Source organism: Colossoma macropomum, unplaced genomic scaffold, assembly GCF_904425465.1.
Source record: "Colossoma macropomum unplaced genomic scaffold, Colossoma_macropomum, whole genome shotgun sequence".
Lineage (NCBI taxonomy): Eukaryota > Metazoa > Chordata > Actinopteri > Characiformes > Serrasalmidae > Colossoma > Colossoma macropomum.
Window position 1 is genome coordinate 18,927,573 of NW_023494795.1, and position 19,391 is coordinate 18,946,963.

Consider the following 19,391-nt stretch of genomic DNA (forward strand, 5'->3'; position numbering starts at 1 on the left):
TTTGTTTCTGTGAAACAACATCAAGGTGAAACATGTATTTGGTTCAGTTTATTTAACACCGCAACTCGTATGCTATGCCTTTACTGTACAAACCCATGTTCCAACACAACATCCTTAATCCAGCTGTAAATTAATCTCTAAAAGCAGGATGAAAATAAATGCAACCAAAGGTTCGTTTTTTGCCGAATAAGTCTGCATCCACACATTTCAGCATGTCCAGCATTTTGTTTAAAATGTCTGCTGATACTCAGGCTGAAGAATAACCACAGTTAACTCTACATCTTCATCTAACTCTAAAAACTATAATTCTGTTAAGTTTGTATCCTCTTCTGCTGAAATAGATGAATAAAAACCAGAACAATCTCTAAAGCATGAGGTTTGGGTCATATACCTGAATGACAGTTTTTGTGAGAGCTTTTCTCTTCTCTACCAGAACACGGCTCTGCTCCCAGGCCTCTTTCAAGGCCCCCATCTCAGCACTCAGCTTGGTCTGTGTCTGGGCATCTGCCAGGACAAGGATCTGCCTGCCTGTCTGTATGGTCTGGGTGTAGAGTTCTTCATGGACACTCAGTTGTTCCTCAGCCTGCTGTGGAAAAAAAGCATTTAAATTTATAGTGCATGTCATTCTTGGCCAACAAAATTAAACAAAATATATCAAAAGGATTAAGCAAGACTAAATCTCACATGCAACAAATTCATTCTTTATTCCTCTATAGTCTTACCTCATAGTCCTGAATGGAGTGTTGGAGCTGCTGAAGGCTGCAAAGCGCCAGGCCAGCAGGGGGCAGGAGAGGTTCTAAGTCTCTAAGAAGCTTCCACAGAGTTTTCAGGTCTGTACTATAGAGTCTCCATTTATCTGTCAGCTGCTCCAAACTTCTGCTGCGCTGTTGGACCCTACATAGTGTGCCCTGCCAGCGCTCCTTTAATTGGGTTAACCTCAGGACCAGATCTCTCCTAAAAACACCACAGAAACCAAGATCAGGCCCTTGATGGTGTAAATGTGGTTATATTCACACACCTTCAGTACTGTGAAAAAGTCAAGGACCACCCTTCATCAATTTAATTTCCTATCAAAATTGCCACTGAGTACAAGTAATTCATTTTCCATGTGATATTTCTAATCACATTGGCTATAAGATAATCCATATGTGTAAGGGAGGGGAAAGTCAAAGGGAAAAAAATGAAGTTTTCCAAACTGAAGCTATGCAAGACCTGGTAGACCACCAAAACTGTTGCCATCAGATAAACAGAACTTAAAGCTTTTATCTTTGAGAGAGAGGAGAAAATCAAGCTCCACTCTTGGTTCAGATCTGAAAAAATCCACAGGTGTTTCTGTCCAGCCTTCCACTGTGAGAAGACAACCTAAGACTTTGGGTCTGAGAGGATGTGTAGCTGTCAAGAAGCTGTTACTGAGAGAATAAAATAGACACAAATTTGAAAGAAGCCGCTGGTGTTCTAAGAACAAGGGACTGTCCACCGCAGACCTCAAAATCACTGAATGCGTTTGGGATTGCTTGGATCATTAGAAGCAGTAAATGCAACCAATTCCGAGACTGAACTCCAGAGGCGTGAAAAATTATCCCTGCACATTCTTTTGAAAAACTTCCAAAAAAGAATGGAAGCTCTAATATAGGCAAAGGTGAACATGCCAAATACTGGAAAAATGATAATTAATAGAATAAAATATACAATTAATACGATTAATATAATAAAATTATAGTTGTTGAGGCTTCTGTTTAAATTTCTATGTTTTCCTGACACTGAAAAATAATTTGTACATGATGTTTTAACTGTAAATTTAATAAATGAAGGATGGTGTTTGACCTTTGCTCAGTATTGTACCCTAGACACTACTACTGTACCCCAGACAAATACTGACCCGCATCTTATAGCAGCTTCTCAACAGCAAATTACTGAAAACAAAAATTAAGAATGACCGTTTCTCATTTCTCTGTTGGCAGAACAGATCGCTTCATTTCCTGAGAGTAAGTTTGTCTGTTTCAGAGGTGAACTCCCTGGCACCCCCCCTACATGAATTATGGTCTCAGCTGGATCACTCTATTAGGCCCCAATGGAAAGAATGCTGCTGGAAAACCACTATTTTAATTGCTTCAGATGACATCCTTTCAAGTGAATATCTCATGCTTTCATTTCCTAATCATAGCACACAAAACCTACTCTAAGACTGTGAAACAAGAACTATAGATTAAATTCAGTTAGTTCAGCCCTTATGTTCACTGTTTCTCACCTGTCCACTATCTGACCTTTCTCCAGAAGTCTCAAAGCTTCACTGACCACAGTATCCAGGAGCTGCTGACCAATGAGAACTTCCATCTTCAGCTTCTGAAGAGACGCACATGAAGAAAATACTAACATAATCTGCGTTCACATTATTCGGCTTTTTCTGAGAACATATCAAAAATTGCCATGGATTAAATGGATTTCCTTTGATGAGTAAATTTCTGCAGCAATCAATTTTGATGACAAAAGGGAGCCGCAAATTGTCTGTCCTCATAGTTTAAGTATTGTATGCATAGGGGAGAGTATAAAGTGCTGTGTAGAAGAGGAAAACGAAAAAAAGATATCTAACCTGGTGAAGAGAAAGTTGTTCTCTTACTGAAGAATGATTTCCAGAAATGTCATTGGACAGGCCGGACTCCACATTCTCCAATAAATCCATCCACGCCTGGCACTTCTTCTGGAAACTCTGAGCACATAACTCCTCACTATACATCCCCCTAACAAAAGAACCCCAAAAATTATTACATACCACTCCTCAAAAACTAGGACATAATCACAGCTCTGTTTCAGTGAGTGAAAACAGCAACTCCAACTCAAATTATGCATAGGTAACTAACAAAAGTTGTGGGTCCCAAATGAGAACTTCAGGTGATATATTGCAAAGGAAAATGGACCAAAATAACTGATCATTCAAACTAGATATATAATGCACCTGTGCTTGGCTGTGGCCTGAGAGAAGACCTGCACCCACTGTGTGTTGAGGACTCGCAGGTGTTTGGCCTCACATGCACTGAGGGTCAGTGTGAGGCTGCGTTTATTCAAATCTCCAAGGTCAGGTGTCAGACCACTCTGCTCCATAAGACCCAGCTTACAAAGCACAGAAAGAGAGAAAAAAGAATGTGAAAGAGTGAATCGATTTATGGGAGCCTACAATTATCTAACTGAAAATAATAGTAACTATAAGGCATTTATACTGTTTTGGGTTAGAAAACAAGGAATTAACTGGTTTACCTTTAGGCACTCTGTGCTTGCAGTGGTGGAGACTATTAAGTTTTCATAGCTTTTCAGATGCTGCTCTAAAGATTCCAAATCAGTATTGAAGCTGACATGGTCTTCCAGTTCCTCCTATGGAACACAAATACATACGAAGTTACAACCCCATTTCCAAAAAAGTTGGGATGCTGTGCAAAATGTAAATAAAAACAGAATACAATGATCTGCAAATCATTTAGACCTTATATTTAATTAAAAATAGTACACAGACAACATATCAAATGTTCAAACTGAGACCATTTCGAATTTGATGCCAGCAACACGTTTCATAAAAGCTGGGACAGGGGCAACAAAAGACTGGTACAGATGTGTAATGCTGAAAACATGGTGAAACATCTCACAACTAATTAGGTTAACTGGCAAAGTCAATAACATAACTGGGTATAAAAAGAGCATCCCACAGAGTCTTTCAGAAGGAAAGATGTGGAGGGCTTCACTTCTGGAGAATCTAGAGAAATCTCTTTACTTATGAAAATCACTGTCTGTGAATAAAGTTTGTCGCTGCACCACAAATGCAAGTTAAAACTCTACCGTGCAAAGAAGAAACCATACAAAAACAAGATCCAAAACTCTGCCTTTTTCTCTGGGCCCGAGCTCATTTAAGATGGACTGAAGCGACGTGGAAAAGTGTCCTGTGGTCTGACGAATCACTCTGAAATTCTTTTGGAAATCATGGACACTGCATCCTCTGGGCTAAAGAGGAGAGGGATCAGCTGGCTTGTTATCAGCACACAGTTCAAAAGCTAGTTTCCACAATGGTATTGGGAGTGGTATACTAGCCATGGGTGACCTGCACATTTATGAAGGCACCATTAATCCTGAATGATATTTTACAGGTTTTGGAGCAAACTTATGCTGCCATCCAGATTACGTCTTTTTCAGGGAAGGCCTTGCTTATTTCAGCAACACAATGCCAAACCACATTCTGCATGTAATACAACAGCATGGCTCCATATTAAAAGAGTCTGGGTGCTAAACTGGTCTGTCTGCAGTCCAGACCTGTCACCACTAAAAACATTTGAAGGGTTATGAAATGAAAAATACAACAAAGGAGCCCGCGAACTGTTGAGCAGCTGGAATCCTATATCAAACAAGAATGGGAAAATCTTTCACTTTCAAAACTACAGCAGTGTCTCCTCAGTTCATAAACACTTACAGAGAGTTGTTAAAAGAAGAGGTAACGAAACAATGGGTGGTAAACATGCCCCCATCCCTGTGCTCTGTGGTAAAAGTGGTAAACTGGCCTACCTGCAGTCCAGATCTGTTACCCATTTAAAACATTTTATGCATTATGAAGTGAAAAATATGACAAAGGAGACCCTGAACGGCTAAGCAGCTGAAATCTTATAAAGTGAAAACATTTCACTTTAAAAACTACAGCAATTTGTCTACTCAGTTTTCAAACGCTGATAGAGGGTTGTTAAAAGAAGAGGTGATGCAACAGAGCGATAAACATGCCCTTGTCCCAACTTTTGTTGCTGGCATCAAATTCAAAATGGGTATATATTTTTCAGAAAGCAATCAAATTTCTTGGTTTCAACATCTGATACGTTGTCTTTGTACTATTTTCAATTACATATAAGGTTTAAATTATTTGCAATATTCAGATCTCAGAAATCAATCACTAATAAGTTTGTAATTATTTCTAAAACTGTCACCTGGAGCTCTACCCTTCTTCTAACCAATGCCTGGCCCAGACGCACAAGATCACGTGAGAGCAGCCTGGTCTCTGTCTGGATCACAGGGGCTGCATGGGACTCCATCTGTGCAATGAGAGGCTTAGAGACCACCAATACATCTGCAACATTGTTCTGCAAGGCTTCCATTTCATTCTCCAAAACCTGGTAAAGTGACACACAGGAGTTGTAATTCATTGAAATAAGAGGGAACGAGAGCAAGAGCAAGAGAGAGAGGGAAAGGGAAAGAAGCACAGATGAGTATTTGCCTTGATTCCCACTTCATAACATGGTCATTCTGTGACTGAAATCCACAGATAGGTCTCAATTAGAACCTTCATCCTTAAAAATACAGTGTTCATCTTTGCGTCATCAGCCTGCTTGTTAGATGCTGTTTTTTGTGGTATTAATCATGATGTACATAGTGAAGTAAAAGCTGGGCATTAAACTAATCTCTCTCTCTTTGTGGAAGAAAAGCAGGGGGCTACGCAGGCTTAGCTCCAGAGAAGCAGAGCATAAGCACCTGAAGGTATTTTTAGCCCTCTGAGAGATGCCATGCGCTAACTCAGAACTCAATGTTCCCTGAGTTTGAAAAGCAACACAGTCCTTATTAGAGTAATACACCACATCCCCCAAAGCTCTCTCATTTGAAACTGCTTTATATGGGTTACATATGATAGTCTGGCAATTAATACACATTACCTGCTGCGATGAGGTCGTATCCTATTAGCATCATCGTACCTATTGGTACCTATTAAGCAGCATGAAACAGCTTCTGTTTTCCAAACAATTATATTTTAATATTTCTATCCAGCATGAGACATTTTCCTGGCTTGTCTGCTGAGTAAGTGCTGTTGAATCACTCACGCTGATGCTGCTGAGCCTGCCGTGAAGCAGCTCTGTGCTGTTCTCCTCTTCGGCCAGGGGGCTGAGGAGCGCTTCATACTGCTGCCATTGGCGGCTCAAGTGCCCAGAGCAGTCTCCATGGAGCAGCCTGTAGTCCTGCCAGAGATGCAGCGCACTTTGAGCCTTCTGTAGCTCCGCACCCACATCCTGGACCACCACCGTCCACCTGATACACATATACACCCACAAATATTTGGAAAACATACTTTTGTCAGTACTCAGACTAATAACATCTCATTACTCTTCTCTGACCTCCACAAAAAAACTCACATAAAAGAAAATCATCTATGAAATAATATGCTTGTTGAAAGATCGAGTTCACTCTGAAGCCGAAAAGAGACATTTACCAACAGCCTTATCAAAAAGCATCAACATACTTCACTTCACTCCAGTGAGAAATCCTTACAGTGCATTGTACCTGTGTTAATTATGCAATGAAATATTGAATGCTATAATACTACTACTACTACTAGTAATAATACATTTAATTAAGTTAGTAAATATAACTAAGTTATTAATTTAATCACAATAACAATTTATTTAATGAATATTGGACATTTCAAGTCAAGTCTGTGTTAATCCTTTCTCAGTATAACTTGTAAATATTTCTATTTTACTATTATTTGTCTTTTGTAAGTTTATTAAAATGAAGTGCAGCCATTAAGACATACATTTCAATTTAAATATAATATTTTGGTGTTGTTTTTTGAGTAATAACACATTTTTAAAAAAAGTAAAAGACGAATTGTTATCTAAATGATACATTCTCTAGAGCGCATAATATCATTAAAAGATTCAAAGAATCTGAAGAAATGTCTGTGTGTAAAGGGCAAGGCCGAAAACAACAACTGAATGCCTGTGACCTTCGATCCCTCAGACTGCACTGCATTTAAAAACGGTTTTGTGATGGACATGACCAATGGGTTCAGGGATACTTCAACAAACCATAGTTAATGAACAACATTTGTTGCTGCATCCACAAAACCAATTAAGACTGAATTGTGCACAGCAAAAGCTGAATGAGGAAATCATCCGAAGCACGGTGGAATCACGTATTGTGGTCTGATGAGTCAATCTTTAGATTGTTTATGGAAATAATGGACATTGTGTTCACCAGGCCAAAGAATAAAAGGAAGTGTGGAAAAGAAAAAAGTGCTTTTATCAAACAGAACACAGATACACAGCTGCACTGACTTTGAGTGCATGCTCAGTTCTGGTACCTCCTAACTCAGCCAATTCTGAAAGCGAACAGACAGTGTTTTTGCGTAAGTCAGTGCCTCTTGATTTAATGCTTCCAGGAATCAGCATCTCCCACAACCTCTTTTAATCACTGCGGACAGAAACTCTCCACAGCAGCTGAGTGAAAGTGTGAATGAGCTACAGAAACATAGATAAGTGGGCCAGGCCAGGAAGAAGTAAACACTCAGAAGAGTAACTACAGAGAACTTTCTTTTAACCTTTAGAAGTCCCAGGTGTTGCTGCCAATAACAAAAGCATGTTATCCAATATGTATTACTTTTCACTCAATACTCATGAAACCCAGTGGAAAATTGTTTTTTTGAAAGTTTAAACTTAAAGCAATACCATATTTGCGTTCATAATTAGAAGGATAAGGATACTTTATCATGATTTGAATGCAAGAAATTTAGTGTTGTGCATATAGCCTTGTCTTGCAGAAAGATAAACTATTCTTTACATCTTTTCCATGTTTTTGACATTTTTTTATATCAAAATAAACAGTGCAGAATGGAAAATGTTGATAAAGGGTGCATAAATGTAATTCACTGAGCAACTCAATGTAGTAAATCCATAATTATGTAATTACTTTTGAATAGTACAGTATAAAGAAATAGTACAACAAAACTGCTGAGGGTCAAATAAGGGTCAACAGCAGCCATGTGTGTATATGACATATCTATATCTATGACTTACATATCTATTCTACAGTTGTATGTAAAGGTTTGAACACTCCCAGTCAAATTACATGTTTGGTTGATTAAGAGAAAAAAAGATTAACACATCTCTCCAGGAAACAAACTGAATTATTGCATTTTCTTGCGAATTTTAATGCACAAGTTCTATTAATATGCTAAGTTTAACATATTGGAAAAATATTAATATGCACGTGCTTGTGGTGGAAATGTAGCACTGATATGTCCAATGTATGTTTCATATGTTCACTTTGTTTGATCGTATATAATTTACTGATATGTTCATTCTACTGTCTCATACCATCATTGATCATGCACGGGCATGAAACATAAAAACAGGGGAAACAACATTTAACATTGAAAGTAGAAGGTACTGTGCTGTAGAACTGGCTTACTGACCGTGTTTTCTCCCTGTCCAGGCTATCAGACCGAACTAGAGCTGCATCAGGGTGGATTTTGCCTTTCAGGTCTGAGCAAAAACTAGATAATTTGGTCCAAGCCTCTTCTGACCTTTCTAGCTCCATCTGAAGCTCCTGTGGACAAGAAGTAGTTTTATACCACAACAATAAACAATATTTAGAGAGACATATGAGTCTCTAAAGCATAATATTTTAAACATCACTTCATCCCTATAACAGGAAAGTAGTCATGCTCGCTGGACTTAATTACTATTCCTAATTACTCTTTTTCCTTATTATTCTATAGCCATTCTTCCAGTCGTACAATGTGTGGACCAGTCTACTTCCTCTTAAAACCCTTAAACTGCAAGCTTATATTTTGTCTATTACATTAAATGGTTATTACCCAGTAATTACTACATATTATGTGGTAACTACTATGAAACTAACACAGGGAGGCAAAATGTTTTAAATGGCAAACTTTTTAATGCCCCTTCAAATGTAACATAAGACCAAATTTGAGGTGATAATATAATAAACATCAAAAATATACAAAGTAACTTGCACTGATGAATTGTTTTCTAAAAACGACACCTAACTGTATGTTAAAATCCAAGACCATCTAAGTGAAAAATTTTCCTAAAAACTGCAATACAGATCTGCAATATGTAATATGTCAAGTTATGAGTCTGAGCCCACTTTAACTGTAGGTGCTTACAGTTTAAAGGGTTAACCACGTGACAACAAATTACAAGGCAGAAGGCCAAACCAAGTCATTGTCCACTGAACTGCATTGTAATGAACTGTAAGTTCTCACCTGGAGTTCTTCAACATGTTCTTTGCTCTGCTGGAGTGAAAACAGTGGGGTTTTGCTGGACTCAAGCTTATAGCTCATGCTTGCTGTGTGCAGAGCTGCATCCCTCAGCTCAGTGTCAAAGTGTGTCCACTGCTCCTTCAGCATGACCAGATTAGCCTGTACAGTACACATCTGGAACAGGACAGATCATGTGGCAGGACTGGCCATAGAAGAAACCATTTCTATGTTTATGCTGTTCAGCTAATTTACTCATTTTCAGTACTCTGGTAATGACCAGAACTCACAGGGGCAGTCTGTGCACTGGGCACAGGAAGGCAGCCATGTAGGGCACCCAAGAGTTAACTGTCCCATGAAAACTCAAGTTAGATATAAAGTATGTGTTGATGTTAAATAACTTATACATATACATTTCAAAAATAACTTGTGTGATTCTGCATTATTATTTTTTATTTTATTGTTCTAGCAATTGCAGTTTTACTTGTTTCAAGCACATTTCCTAAAACAAGCAAAATTATCTGCCAATATTTGAGACAATTTCACTTCATAAAATTACTTAAAATAAGTAAAACAAACTACTAGAAAAAAAATGAAAGGGCCCATAAAAGAGATTAATGTAGTATGTAAACATTGTTAAAATTTCGAAATATATTGTTCACTCCTTAGTCCACATAGGCCATATATCGAACCTAAACTGCAACTCACAAAGCATTGTCAAATGTCTCAACATGCTTCGAACAGATTGTGACAATTCCACTCTGACTAAATCACTATGATACTGAGAGTCAAGCAGCCTCACCCACACACTCTCAAAACAGATCTGTTAAAAACAATAGTGTTGTGTGTCCTGTTAAAAACAACAAGTTTTTGTGTTACAACACATTTCTGTGTTTCTCATAACACAGAAAGCACTGTATTACTTATAACACAGAAATATAAAATAACAGATTTGTTCTAATTAATTCCATCAAATTAAGCATCTCACCAGCAATGTCATGGGCTGGAGGTTAGGGAACCAGCCTTGTGACCGGAAGGTCGCCGGTTCGATCCCCTTGGCCGACAGTACATGACTGAAGGGCCCTTGAGCAAGGCATCTAACCCCCAACTGCTCCCCGGGCGCCGTGGATAGGGCTGCCCACCATACCGGGCAAGTGTGCTCACCGCCCCCTAGTGTGTGTGTTCACTAGTGTGCATGTATGTGGGTGTTTCACTGCACGGATGGGTTAAATGTGTGCAAAACACAGTCGGCTAATGGTTCTGAACGAATTCAATCCAGTCTGAGAATCTGGTGATGGCCCCTCAATGTAATCTTCTATCAGAAGAGTTAAGGTGCACATGGGCCACATCAAAAATGAATAAACATACAGAATCAGTGCTTTCTATGTGATATTGTGTTTCTATCACTACACAAAAGATGCAAGAGGCTTCCTTTATTGTTGCATGCACTGTGATTTTCTTCCAAATTAACACACAAGCTCATTCAGAGAGCAGTTCGGATCAGTGATTATTACTGATTTGTTTACAGCTGCACTATGTAAGTTTTGGGGGTTTGGAGACCTCTCCAGGGAAATATACACAAGAACATTTTGTAACATCAGTCGTGCTTCAGACCCTTTTCCGAGCGAGGACATTGATTTGATTTTGACATCAAATAAATGCAGTAGAAGCTTTGAGAAATCACATTATAAAGAAGAAGAACAGACTAAACAACAGAAATATCCATGTTTTATCGTTGGCAATAAAGCTTAAAAATTTGTGTTCTTGTGCCTGACACAAACGGTGTTACAATAGTGAAAACACTAAATGTGTGCTAATTAACCATTAACCATAATTAACCATTCATTTACTCATTCATTCAACCATTCACCATTAATCATTTTTGAGAGTGCCAGATACAGAGGACCACAGACTTGGTTTAAAATCAAACATTGACACCTCTTCGCAAAAGCCTATGGGTAGGCAACTCTGGACCTGGAGGGCTACAGAGATTTAACCCAGATATCTATTACCAGATTTAGCAACTGTGCAAGAAGATCAGCCCTTCAGGACCAGAGCTGCCCAGCCCACATCCAGTGTCAGGACTAAGACTCTTTTGTGGTTTCAAGGTGATGTGTGTCAAAATGAAAAACTACCTGCTGCCTCAAAGATTGGCACAGCTGAATGGTGCTCTCCACCTCCAAGTTGAATGCCTGATCCATGGGGTGCTGCCCATCTTTTTGGCCCAGCAGGTGAAGAGTTCTCAACTGCAGCAGCTCAGCTGATGTCAAATTCAGCTTCTCCTCCTCCTCCTGCAAGTAAACAAGGACAAACTTCCTAACTGTCCCCTTACTTCAAGAAACACATGTACATTTTAATGATCTAATATTGATTTAAAAATACCAATGCTCTAGTCATTATTCTTGTTATAAAAGTTCAAATACAGACCTTATAATCCCTTAAGGCTTGCTCTATCTGTGTCCAGCTTGCTGGCCTCTCATTAACTCTCATCCTTTCTTGTTGTTCTGAGATCCAGCTGCGCAGTTGCTGCAGATGCCCCTCTCTTTTCTTGCAGTCCTGCTTTTTGTGCTGCATTTCATGTATCTGTAGATAAACAGCATGGTTTTATACCAAGAGTTTTAACATGAGTACAGAAGCACAACTCTGTATACTTAATGTTTAAAAAAGGCTGCACTTTTAATGTGTCCTCATGCTCTATTTTTGTATTTGTTTAAAGGAACACTTAATTATCAAAATGTAACCATTACTACAATAATTGCAAACATGCCTACATGTCACTATAGTTGTGCCATGGTAGCCTCTAGAGCTAGATTTTCTAGTTTAAAGATTAGGAAAACTCTTGTATCTTAAAGGCAGTAACGTTTGTAGAAATACAACGGCTTTGTGGTGGATACATCACAGAGGTCAAATATCACTTGCCAATAGTTGAATAAAGTGTGTGCGCTATGCAAGCTGGGTACTGTAGTAAGTAATGCATAAATCCTTGCAGATTCTCTTTACACGTGGTACTTTGTTTCTGTAAATGAATATCATGTGACAAGTTTGTGGTTACAGTAGCAGCCACCTACTTGGCTGTCAATCGTCCTCTGCAGGAGGATCCAGCGGAGATTAAGGTCCCCCAGTTGCTCAGCGAGGCGCAAACGCTCTTTACGACTGCCCGGGTCATCCAGAAAGCCCACCTCCTCAACAGACTGGCTGAGGAAGTCTACACATTGTTGCCGGCTGGTAACTTCTGCTTTACAGTCCTTATGAAAATCAAGAAATATATTTTTTATTATTGTATGATAATATTATAATTTTATTCTACATTTAAGGCACGATAAGCAAACAATTTAATTAACAGAATTTTTCCCTTATCCCAAATATTGTTAACCAGTCAAGATATGATTGTTTCCTGAAGCTTGCTTCTGTAGTTTGGTACTGGAGCTCAAGCACTAATGAAGCTACCAAGTAATAGAAGCTTGCATGACACTAAATAGCACTGTCAAACTGTGTACCTACATCATTACATGCTTGCCTAAAACCATGACTTATTAAGTAATCTCAAATAGACTTGCTAATGTGGTTTCTGGCACTGTGTGATATACTGTTATGTATAAAAATGGACAAAAGCACAAACAAAATTCAGACTTTAAAATAGCTGCTACTATGATTTTAGCTATGTGAGATCAGATTTTTAACTTGTTTTGTAAGAGCACATTTGTCTTTTTGCCAAATGATCAACTTAACCTCACCACTCCATTATTCTGCTTCTCTATGTGTGCTACTAAACTGTACTGATTCCATTTGCTAACAAAGGAACACTGAATGAACTGGAAAACAGTCATTGTGAAGTGGAGTAAAAGAAAGAAGGAGTGGGTTGTGAATGAGAAGGAGAGTCATACCTTTAGCTGCTGTAGAAGCGTGGTGAGCTCAGAGCAATTCAGGACGTGGTGCTCTCTGGAGCTCTCCTCCTCCAGTCTGCCCTCCATGTGCTCCAGCCAGGAGGTCAGCTCAGCCATGACCTCACCATGGTCCAGGCCTGCCAACAGCTAGTGTAGGGGCACAAAGAGAATGCTTTTAAAAGCAGCAATAATACCATTCGATTCATTTGACTTTGATGTGAGTGTTTTTTGGAGTGAAGATAACACTTTTAATTAACAGCACATAAACAAAGCGGGAGAGAGAGGGAGAGAGAGAGAGAGAGAGAGAGAGAGAGAGAGAGAGAGAGAGAGAGAGAGAGAGAGAGAGAAAACAGACATCTTGCATTGGGTGAAATTGAGGAAGAGAGAAAGTGTGTGAGAGACCGAGAGAGATATAGGGAGAGAGAGCATGTGAGAGAAAGGGCAAGCGAGAAAGAAAGAGGCAGACAGAGCAAGAGAGCACAAGACATAGAAAGAGAGAGAGAGAGAGAGAGAGAGAGAAAGAGAGAGAGAGAGAGAGAGAGAGAGAGAAAGGGAGAGAGAGAGAAAAAGACAGAGGGAGAGAGAGAGACCTACCTGCTGCAGTGTGTACTGAACAGAGGGGAGAGTGTTACTGAGTTCTGTCCAGTCTTGCTCAAGCTGAGTTAAATGTTTGTGCAGTTCAGGAGCATTACTGTCTGACAGCTGCAGGATCTGAGTACCTGCTCTTACTGCAGCAGCTTTCTGCACAGACTTGCTCTCCAACTCCCTACAGAACTCCTACAACACATGACATTTAAAGCCATTTCAAATTAAGGAATTTAAACAACAGTTCTGCAAAATAAATAAATTGAATCAAGAAGCAAAGAATCACTATCAAATGTGCTTTAATATTGCCAATTTATATTAGCTTTGCAGCTCTGGTGAAAAAAGTAAAGAAGCAAACGTTACTACAGATACCAAACATGTTCAGGCTGACCAACTACACTTGGGGAGTTTTTTCACCAGACTATTCCTTTCAATAGGTTTAAACACTGAAGATTTGTTGACAATTACCATGAGTTTTGGCAGAAGCAGTTTTGAGTCTTGTGGATTAGAATCAAAGATGCTGTTACATTTCTGCACTTGGGCATGTGCAGTTTCCATCCACGCCTCCAGTTCAGCAGAGCTGCTCTGAAACCTACAGAACAAGTATAAACACACACACTGCGTTTAGCCTTTCAGATTAGTGTGAAAAAGTAAACAAAGCAATATATGTAAAGGTGTAGTACATAGTGGTTCTCAGTCTTAGTTTTAGAGTACTAAAGCCATGCATATTTTAGAGTTGATGCAGCTAAGGAACTAATTAACAAGCCCTTCCTGAAGTGGGTCTGTTAGAGCAGGGAAGACACTACAGTGCAGGGCAGTGTTACTCCAGGACCAGGACTGAAAACCAACACTATATTGCAATTCTTCTGTTTTTCCTACTCTTTACAGTTATTCAAATCATCCAACAGCTATCAAGCTCTCTGTGAGTCCAGTAGGACATATCAGGTTTATCCAGCTTTGGCTCTGTAGGCCACTTTACCCAGCAATCATTATTTATTTGTGTGATTTATGTGGATGTCAGTGAATTTTTTAAAATTGCGTGTACAACATCTTGCACCCCAAGCACAATTTCTGAAGAAAATGCAACATTATTTTATTCGCTCTCTGTTCGTTTTTTGTGAATGTTCAAAAATCAGTCACAGTTGACTCTGCTGTTGGCATGGCAATAAACAAGTTTACTGATCAGCTGGGTCCAAGCAGCTGTAACTTTTAATAAGTGTGAAAAGGATTAGTTTGTTCTCTGTTTTGTCATACATTGTGTTGTCATCTCCAGAATCAGCCCAAAAACTAACCATTTGTCTGTTTTGTGTGTCTTTTTGCACTTCAAATCAATCCTCTGCTTTTTTATTATTTTTTTTTACAGCACACCTGGTGTGTATAATTTTAATGTGAAAAAACTGTGTCTGAATATTTTGTATTTTGGTGTTGTTTATTCAGATCATGTTTGATGTGTAACGGCCTTCAGTCCAGCACAGTTTGGTGATTTTCCTGCTCAAATACACCTCATTAAACGCACAGATTAATTGCCAGGTTTAGTAGGTATGTTTAAGCAGGAAAATCCCCAAAATGTGCTGAACTGCTATTGGACCTTTGTGTTAAAGGAAACACAAAACAGGCACTACATGTAGCCTCCACAATCATGAGAGAGAACCAGCTTATAACTTGTTTTATTGTTTTTAGCATATCTGCCACACCTAGCATAGTTGACTCTCATCTCCTTTGTGAGTTGGATCTCATGCTCCAGCCGTCTGCAGAAAGCCCGCCAGTTAGCCTGCAGTCCTTCTCCAGGACCAGGCAGACCAGCTCGCTCCCAATAACTGCCCTGGGCCTGCAGTGTTCTGCTCAAGTCCTGCAGCAGACCTAGTTGAGGCCTGCTCTCCTCCAGCATCCCTTGGAACCACTGCGAAAGAGAGACAGAAAAGAAAGCAAGAAAGAAAACAAACAAGAAAAACAAAAACCAAGAAAGTAAGAAAGCAAGATAGAAAGCTACAAAAAAGGCCTATTCATCATCTGCACTCAGTCCTAACTCCCCACATCTATCTCCCTGCATCCACGCCATCTCTTTCAGTGCTATGGCAACATCAGCTCCGTTCACTTCTACCTCTTGAGGTCTGGGCTTTGGAATGGGAATGAGCTCGGTGTAAATCTATTACCAGCATCCAATAGGCACTGCTCATCGTTCTGCATGAGTCAATCGGGCTGAGAAATGAGCTTCCATAATTGTAGGGAAAGAAATAATACAAGAGCAGCCAAAGCGGGAGGCAGAACATGGAGTTCTACAGACATGGCTATCTTTCCAAGTAATTTGGTTTTGGAATAGAGTGTGCTGAAAAGGGTCCCATGCAACCCACAACCAATGAATCCTTCACAAAGGAAAAGACCCCCCTCTCCCATCTACTTCATGCCTCATCTACCAAAGCTGCTTGTGCTAGTTCACCAGAGGGCTTGCCAAATAACTTATCTGAACAGGATGGACCTCCTCATGTCCTCTATATCACAGAGTCTAATGAGTTTGGCGCACAGATAGATGAGCAACACCTGATAAAAATGCTGTGAGAGGAGGGTGGCTATCAAACTCACAAAGGGAAAGCAAAACTGGGTAATCTAACTGTTGTTAATGCACACTAAATTGGAATTTATATGCTTTACACATGCAGAACCTTATCTCTAGCAAAAAGATGTAAGAGAATTTTAGGGGCTTCATTTTTAAACTTTCAGAAGGTGAGTAACTTTTAGAAGCAGATCTTACTTGGTAGGTCTGCAGTCGTTTCTCTAGTTCTGCTGCAGGTTCACTGTCCAGGCCTTCATTGGGCATGGTGGCCTCCAGCTCCTCCAGCTGCTTGCACAGTCTTCCTTTTATTTCTTCATACTGAGACCACTCCTGTAGCCCACAACCAGCAGCATGCAAGAAAAGAGAATGCACACAAGACACTCATTATTTACATCAGTGATATTCAAATTAAGTGCTAGCTGATGGTTTTTACAACACTTACAAGTAACATGTATTATTGATTGTGGTATTCAACATACTGTTTAAATTGATTGTGCTCCAATGACTTTCATTTGCATTTATTCATAGAGGACAGTTAGAAGAGCAGAAATGGGCTCTACATCTACTGTCACGGAATTCCATACTCAGAAGAGATTTTCCACTAAGGTAAAAATTTCTTGTTATACAGTTCTGAATGTTTTCCACCAATTTGCGCCTACATGTTAAATTCATGAGCAATAGTTTGATTTCTAACAATATTTATTGTTTTAAGTTTTTTCATGTGTCGCTCATTAGATGGGAACCACTAGTATTGAGTGTTTATGTGCAAACTGATGATTGCACACTGTGGTTAGAACTGAACGTGAGCCCTCTACATATAGCTGGGACAACAGCAAATAAGGCTTTCAAAATGATAACAAAATAAAAATAATAAAAAAGGATATGATGTGCATGTTTGTTAAGAAAACAACTAAAACTGTTAAACTATTAAAACAATTGCAAGAATCCACTCAATGTATTGGTATTTCACTGTTTTTGGGAGAAAACCTTGAATCTCCATTTTTGTTGTTTTTCAGTTTTTGACATAATTTGAAAATGCCTGTTGACCTTTTACATTGTGTGTACATTTAAAGATGAACCAGCCAAAAGAAACTGCCCAAAATTACTTGAAAACAAATCTGGTTCCTTTGACATGAAAAGTAGTTTTTTCTTTCTCCTGTAAAGTCACTTCTTCCAACAACAACAATTTGTTTCACATCTTTTATAATGGTATAAATGGTATAAATGGTACAAATTCCTGAGGTTGTACCACCTGACCTTGTGAAAGGACTACTGACTTTGGCAATGCACCATGAAGGTCAAGTGGGGTCAATACCCTATCCACTCCTTCTTAAAACATTGTCAGAAATGTTCTTGGCTGCGCCATGTGACATTTAAGGGAATCAGAATTTACAAAGGTTTTAAGGTAAGTTGTAAATACTTTTAGCTGCACTGTTTTGCAACATGCTATGTTTATATTTTAAAGGTTTCAAATACAACATAATGTTGTTTAAGTCCCTTTTTAATAGTTTTTTTTAACCTGCATGTATGCTTTGATGGTGGCACCACCTGACATTTCTAGACTTTGGCAGGCATAAACATCTAAAATTAATTGTACTTTGCACCGACAATGTATTCACATAAAGGAAGTAGAATAATGTGACATCACCTGCATTTTTTAAAATAATTTCATAAGGAAATAAAGGATTTGGACACAAATATACACATCATGTCATCAACCTACCTGTAAGTTGTACTGCATGTGAGCTCCTTGCTCTTGAGCCTGTAAGAGTAATTCAGTGACCAATTGCCCAACTTCTTCTTGACCCTGCAGCGCCTCGTCTGGTAGCTTCTCAGATAGATGCCGTATCATCACGTGGTAGCTCTTCAACTCCTGGAAGTACTTCTGTCAGCACATTCATTAAAATACAGGTGAATAAAATCAGTAATGGACTGAGATGAAGACTTATGGCATGTGACTATAACTGTGATGTGTGTAGATCTATGGAGTTTCTGCCCCATATCTGCGTTTATCATTAAATCTAAAGATTTCATGTGTTTTTGAGCTTTGTCTGTCAACTCAACTCCCAAAATCAACTCTGATTAACAGTGATAAATAGCCAGCACAGTGTTTAAAGAACATTCAGCTACACTGTAATAAAATTACTGGGTTGACAGAAGATTGTATGTGGCCATGTACCTTGTGTTCTTTGAGGAGGCTTTGGAGCTCACTGCAGCTGTGAGGTTTTGGGACTTGGCTGCTTTGCACTCGCTCAGAGCCCAGTTCTAGTAGAGCCCTCAAGGCCTGCAGAAGTGCCTGACAGCTGCGGTGTAGTGCTGGAGCTTCTGCTACTGAGCACTGCAGCCCTCGAACGGAGCTCCATACACTGCCCTGCACACTCTGAGAGGACAGAGGAAAGGGAATAGATAAGTCAGTGACAATGTCCTCTACAGAACAATATCTTTCGGAATGACTGCAAATTATCGCTGCATGATACAGACAATAACACGATCTTGTGATTATATTGCTAGATATCGTGACTGTGATCTTTTGACTGTGAGGCTTTCAATTTTTTAAGAAATTAAAATATATGGCAGGATGCACACAGCACAAAATAAAACCTTGGGCAATATAAGCAACGATCAGTATTATGTTAATGTTCAACAAACAATATATAACGCACTGAAAGTTTAAAACTGTATAAAAGGGAACAGACAATTTACCTGTAGTTTGGGTCGATCCTGAATTAGACTTCTTGAGTCACTTTGCTGAACCTCTTTGGCCTTCAACACCAACACTGGGCTTTCAAGTAATTGTTTCCCAGCCTAAGTAAAATGGATATTAAAGACCTCAATACTGAAGCAACATCCACACTGTGAAAACAACGTAGGCGCTTACTCAGTGATTACTTTTTCTCTTTTCTTTACCTTTAACTTTACCTTTTCTGTTTTATCCAATTTGTTTTATTTCAATCGTATTTTATCATTGTTAAAAAATCTATTATCTTATTGTCTTATTGTAATTTGTTGTTTTGTTTTTGTTCATGCACACATAAAAGTGTGCTATATAAATCGATTATTATTATTACTATTATTATTATTATCATTATTATGAGGAACTAACCTGAAGCTGAGGTGTATGACCCAGCTGTCTGCTCAGAAGCTCCTCTTGGGATGACAGGGCTTTCTGAGATGAGGATATGCAGCTGTGGAGACACTCCAGGCAGGCAGACATGACAGATGCCTCCGGACCCAAGGCCTCAGTGATCTCTGAGCCCATACTGCTTATCTCACTGCTTATAGACACCAGCTGTGCTGATACACACTGAGAGAGGTATAGTAGGGGTTAGACTTCAATAAGGCATGTGTTAATAAT

At 39.1% G+C, this 19,391-nt stretch overlaps 1 protein-coding gene across 1 annotated transcript in view; it reads right to left on the bottom strand.

Annotated features, from left to right (window-relative positions):
• The window catches only part of LOC118816104 (nesprin-2), a 129,373-nt gene that overhangs the window by 27,650 nt on the left and 82,332 nt on the right, over positions 1-19,391 (bottom strand). Inside the window, 22 exon segments of the mRNA XM_036582614.1 lie at positions 392-586; positions 723-954; positions 2,249-2,343; positions 2,591-2,738; positions 2,954-3,108; positions 3,253-3,366; positions 4,953-5,135; positions 5,838-6,042; positions 8,207-8,340; positions 9,023-9,193; positions 11,152-11,307; positions 11,444-11,599; positions 12,085-12,261; positions 12,901-13,047; positions 13,495-13,677; positions 13,954-14,077; positions 15,180-15,385; positions 16,235-16,366; positions 17,760-17,921; positions 18,216-18,416; positions 18,740-18,841; positions 19,140-19,340. Of these exon segments, the coding sequence (XP_036438507.1) occupies positions 392-586; positions 723-954; positions 2,249-2,343; positions 2,591-2,738; positions 2,954-3,108; positions 3,253-3,366; positions 4,953-5,135; positions 5,838-6,042; positions 8,207-8,340; positions 9,023-9,193; positions 11,152-11,307; positions 11,444-11,599; positions 12,085-12,261; positions 12,901-13,047; positions 13,495-13,677; positions 13,954-14,077; positions 15,180-15,385; positions 16,235-16,366; positions 17,760-17,921; positions 18,216-18,416; positions 18,740-18,841; positions 19,140-19,340 (3,579 nt within the window).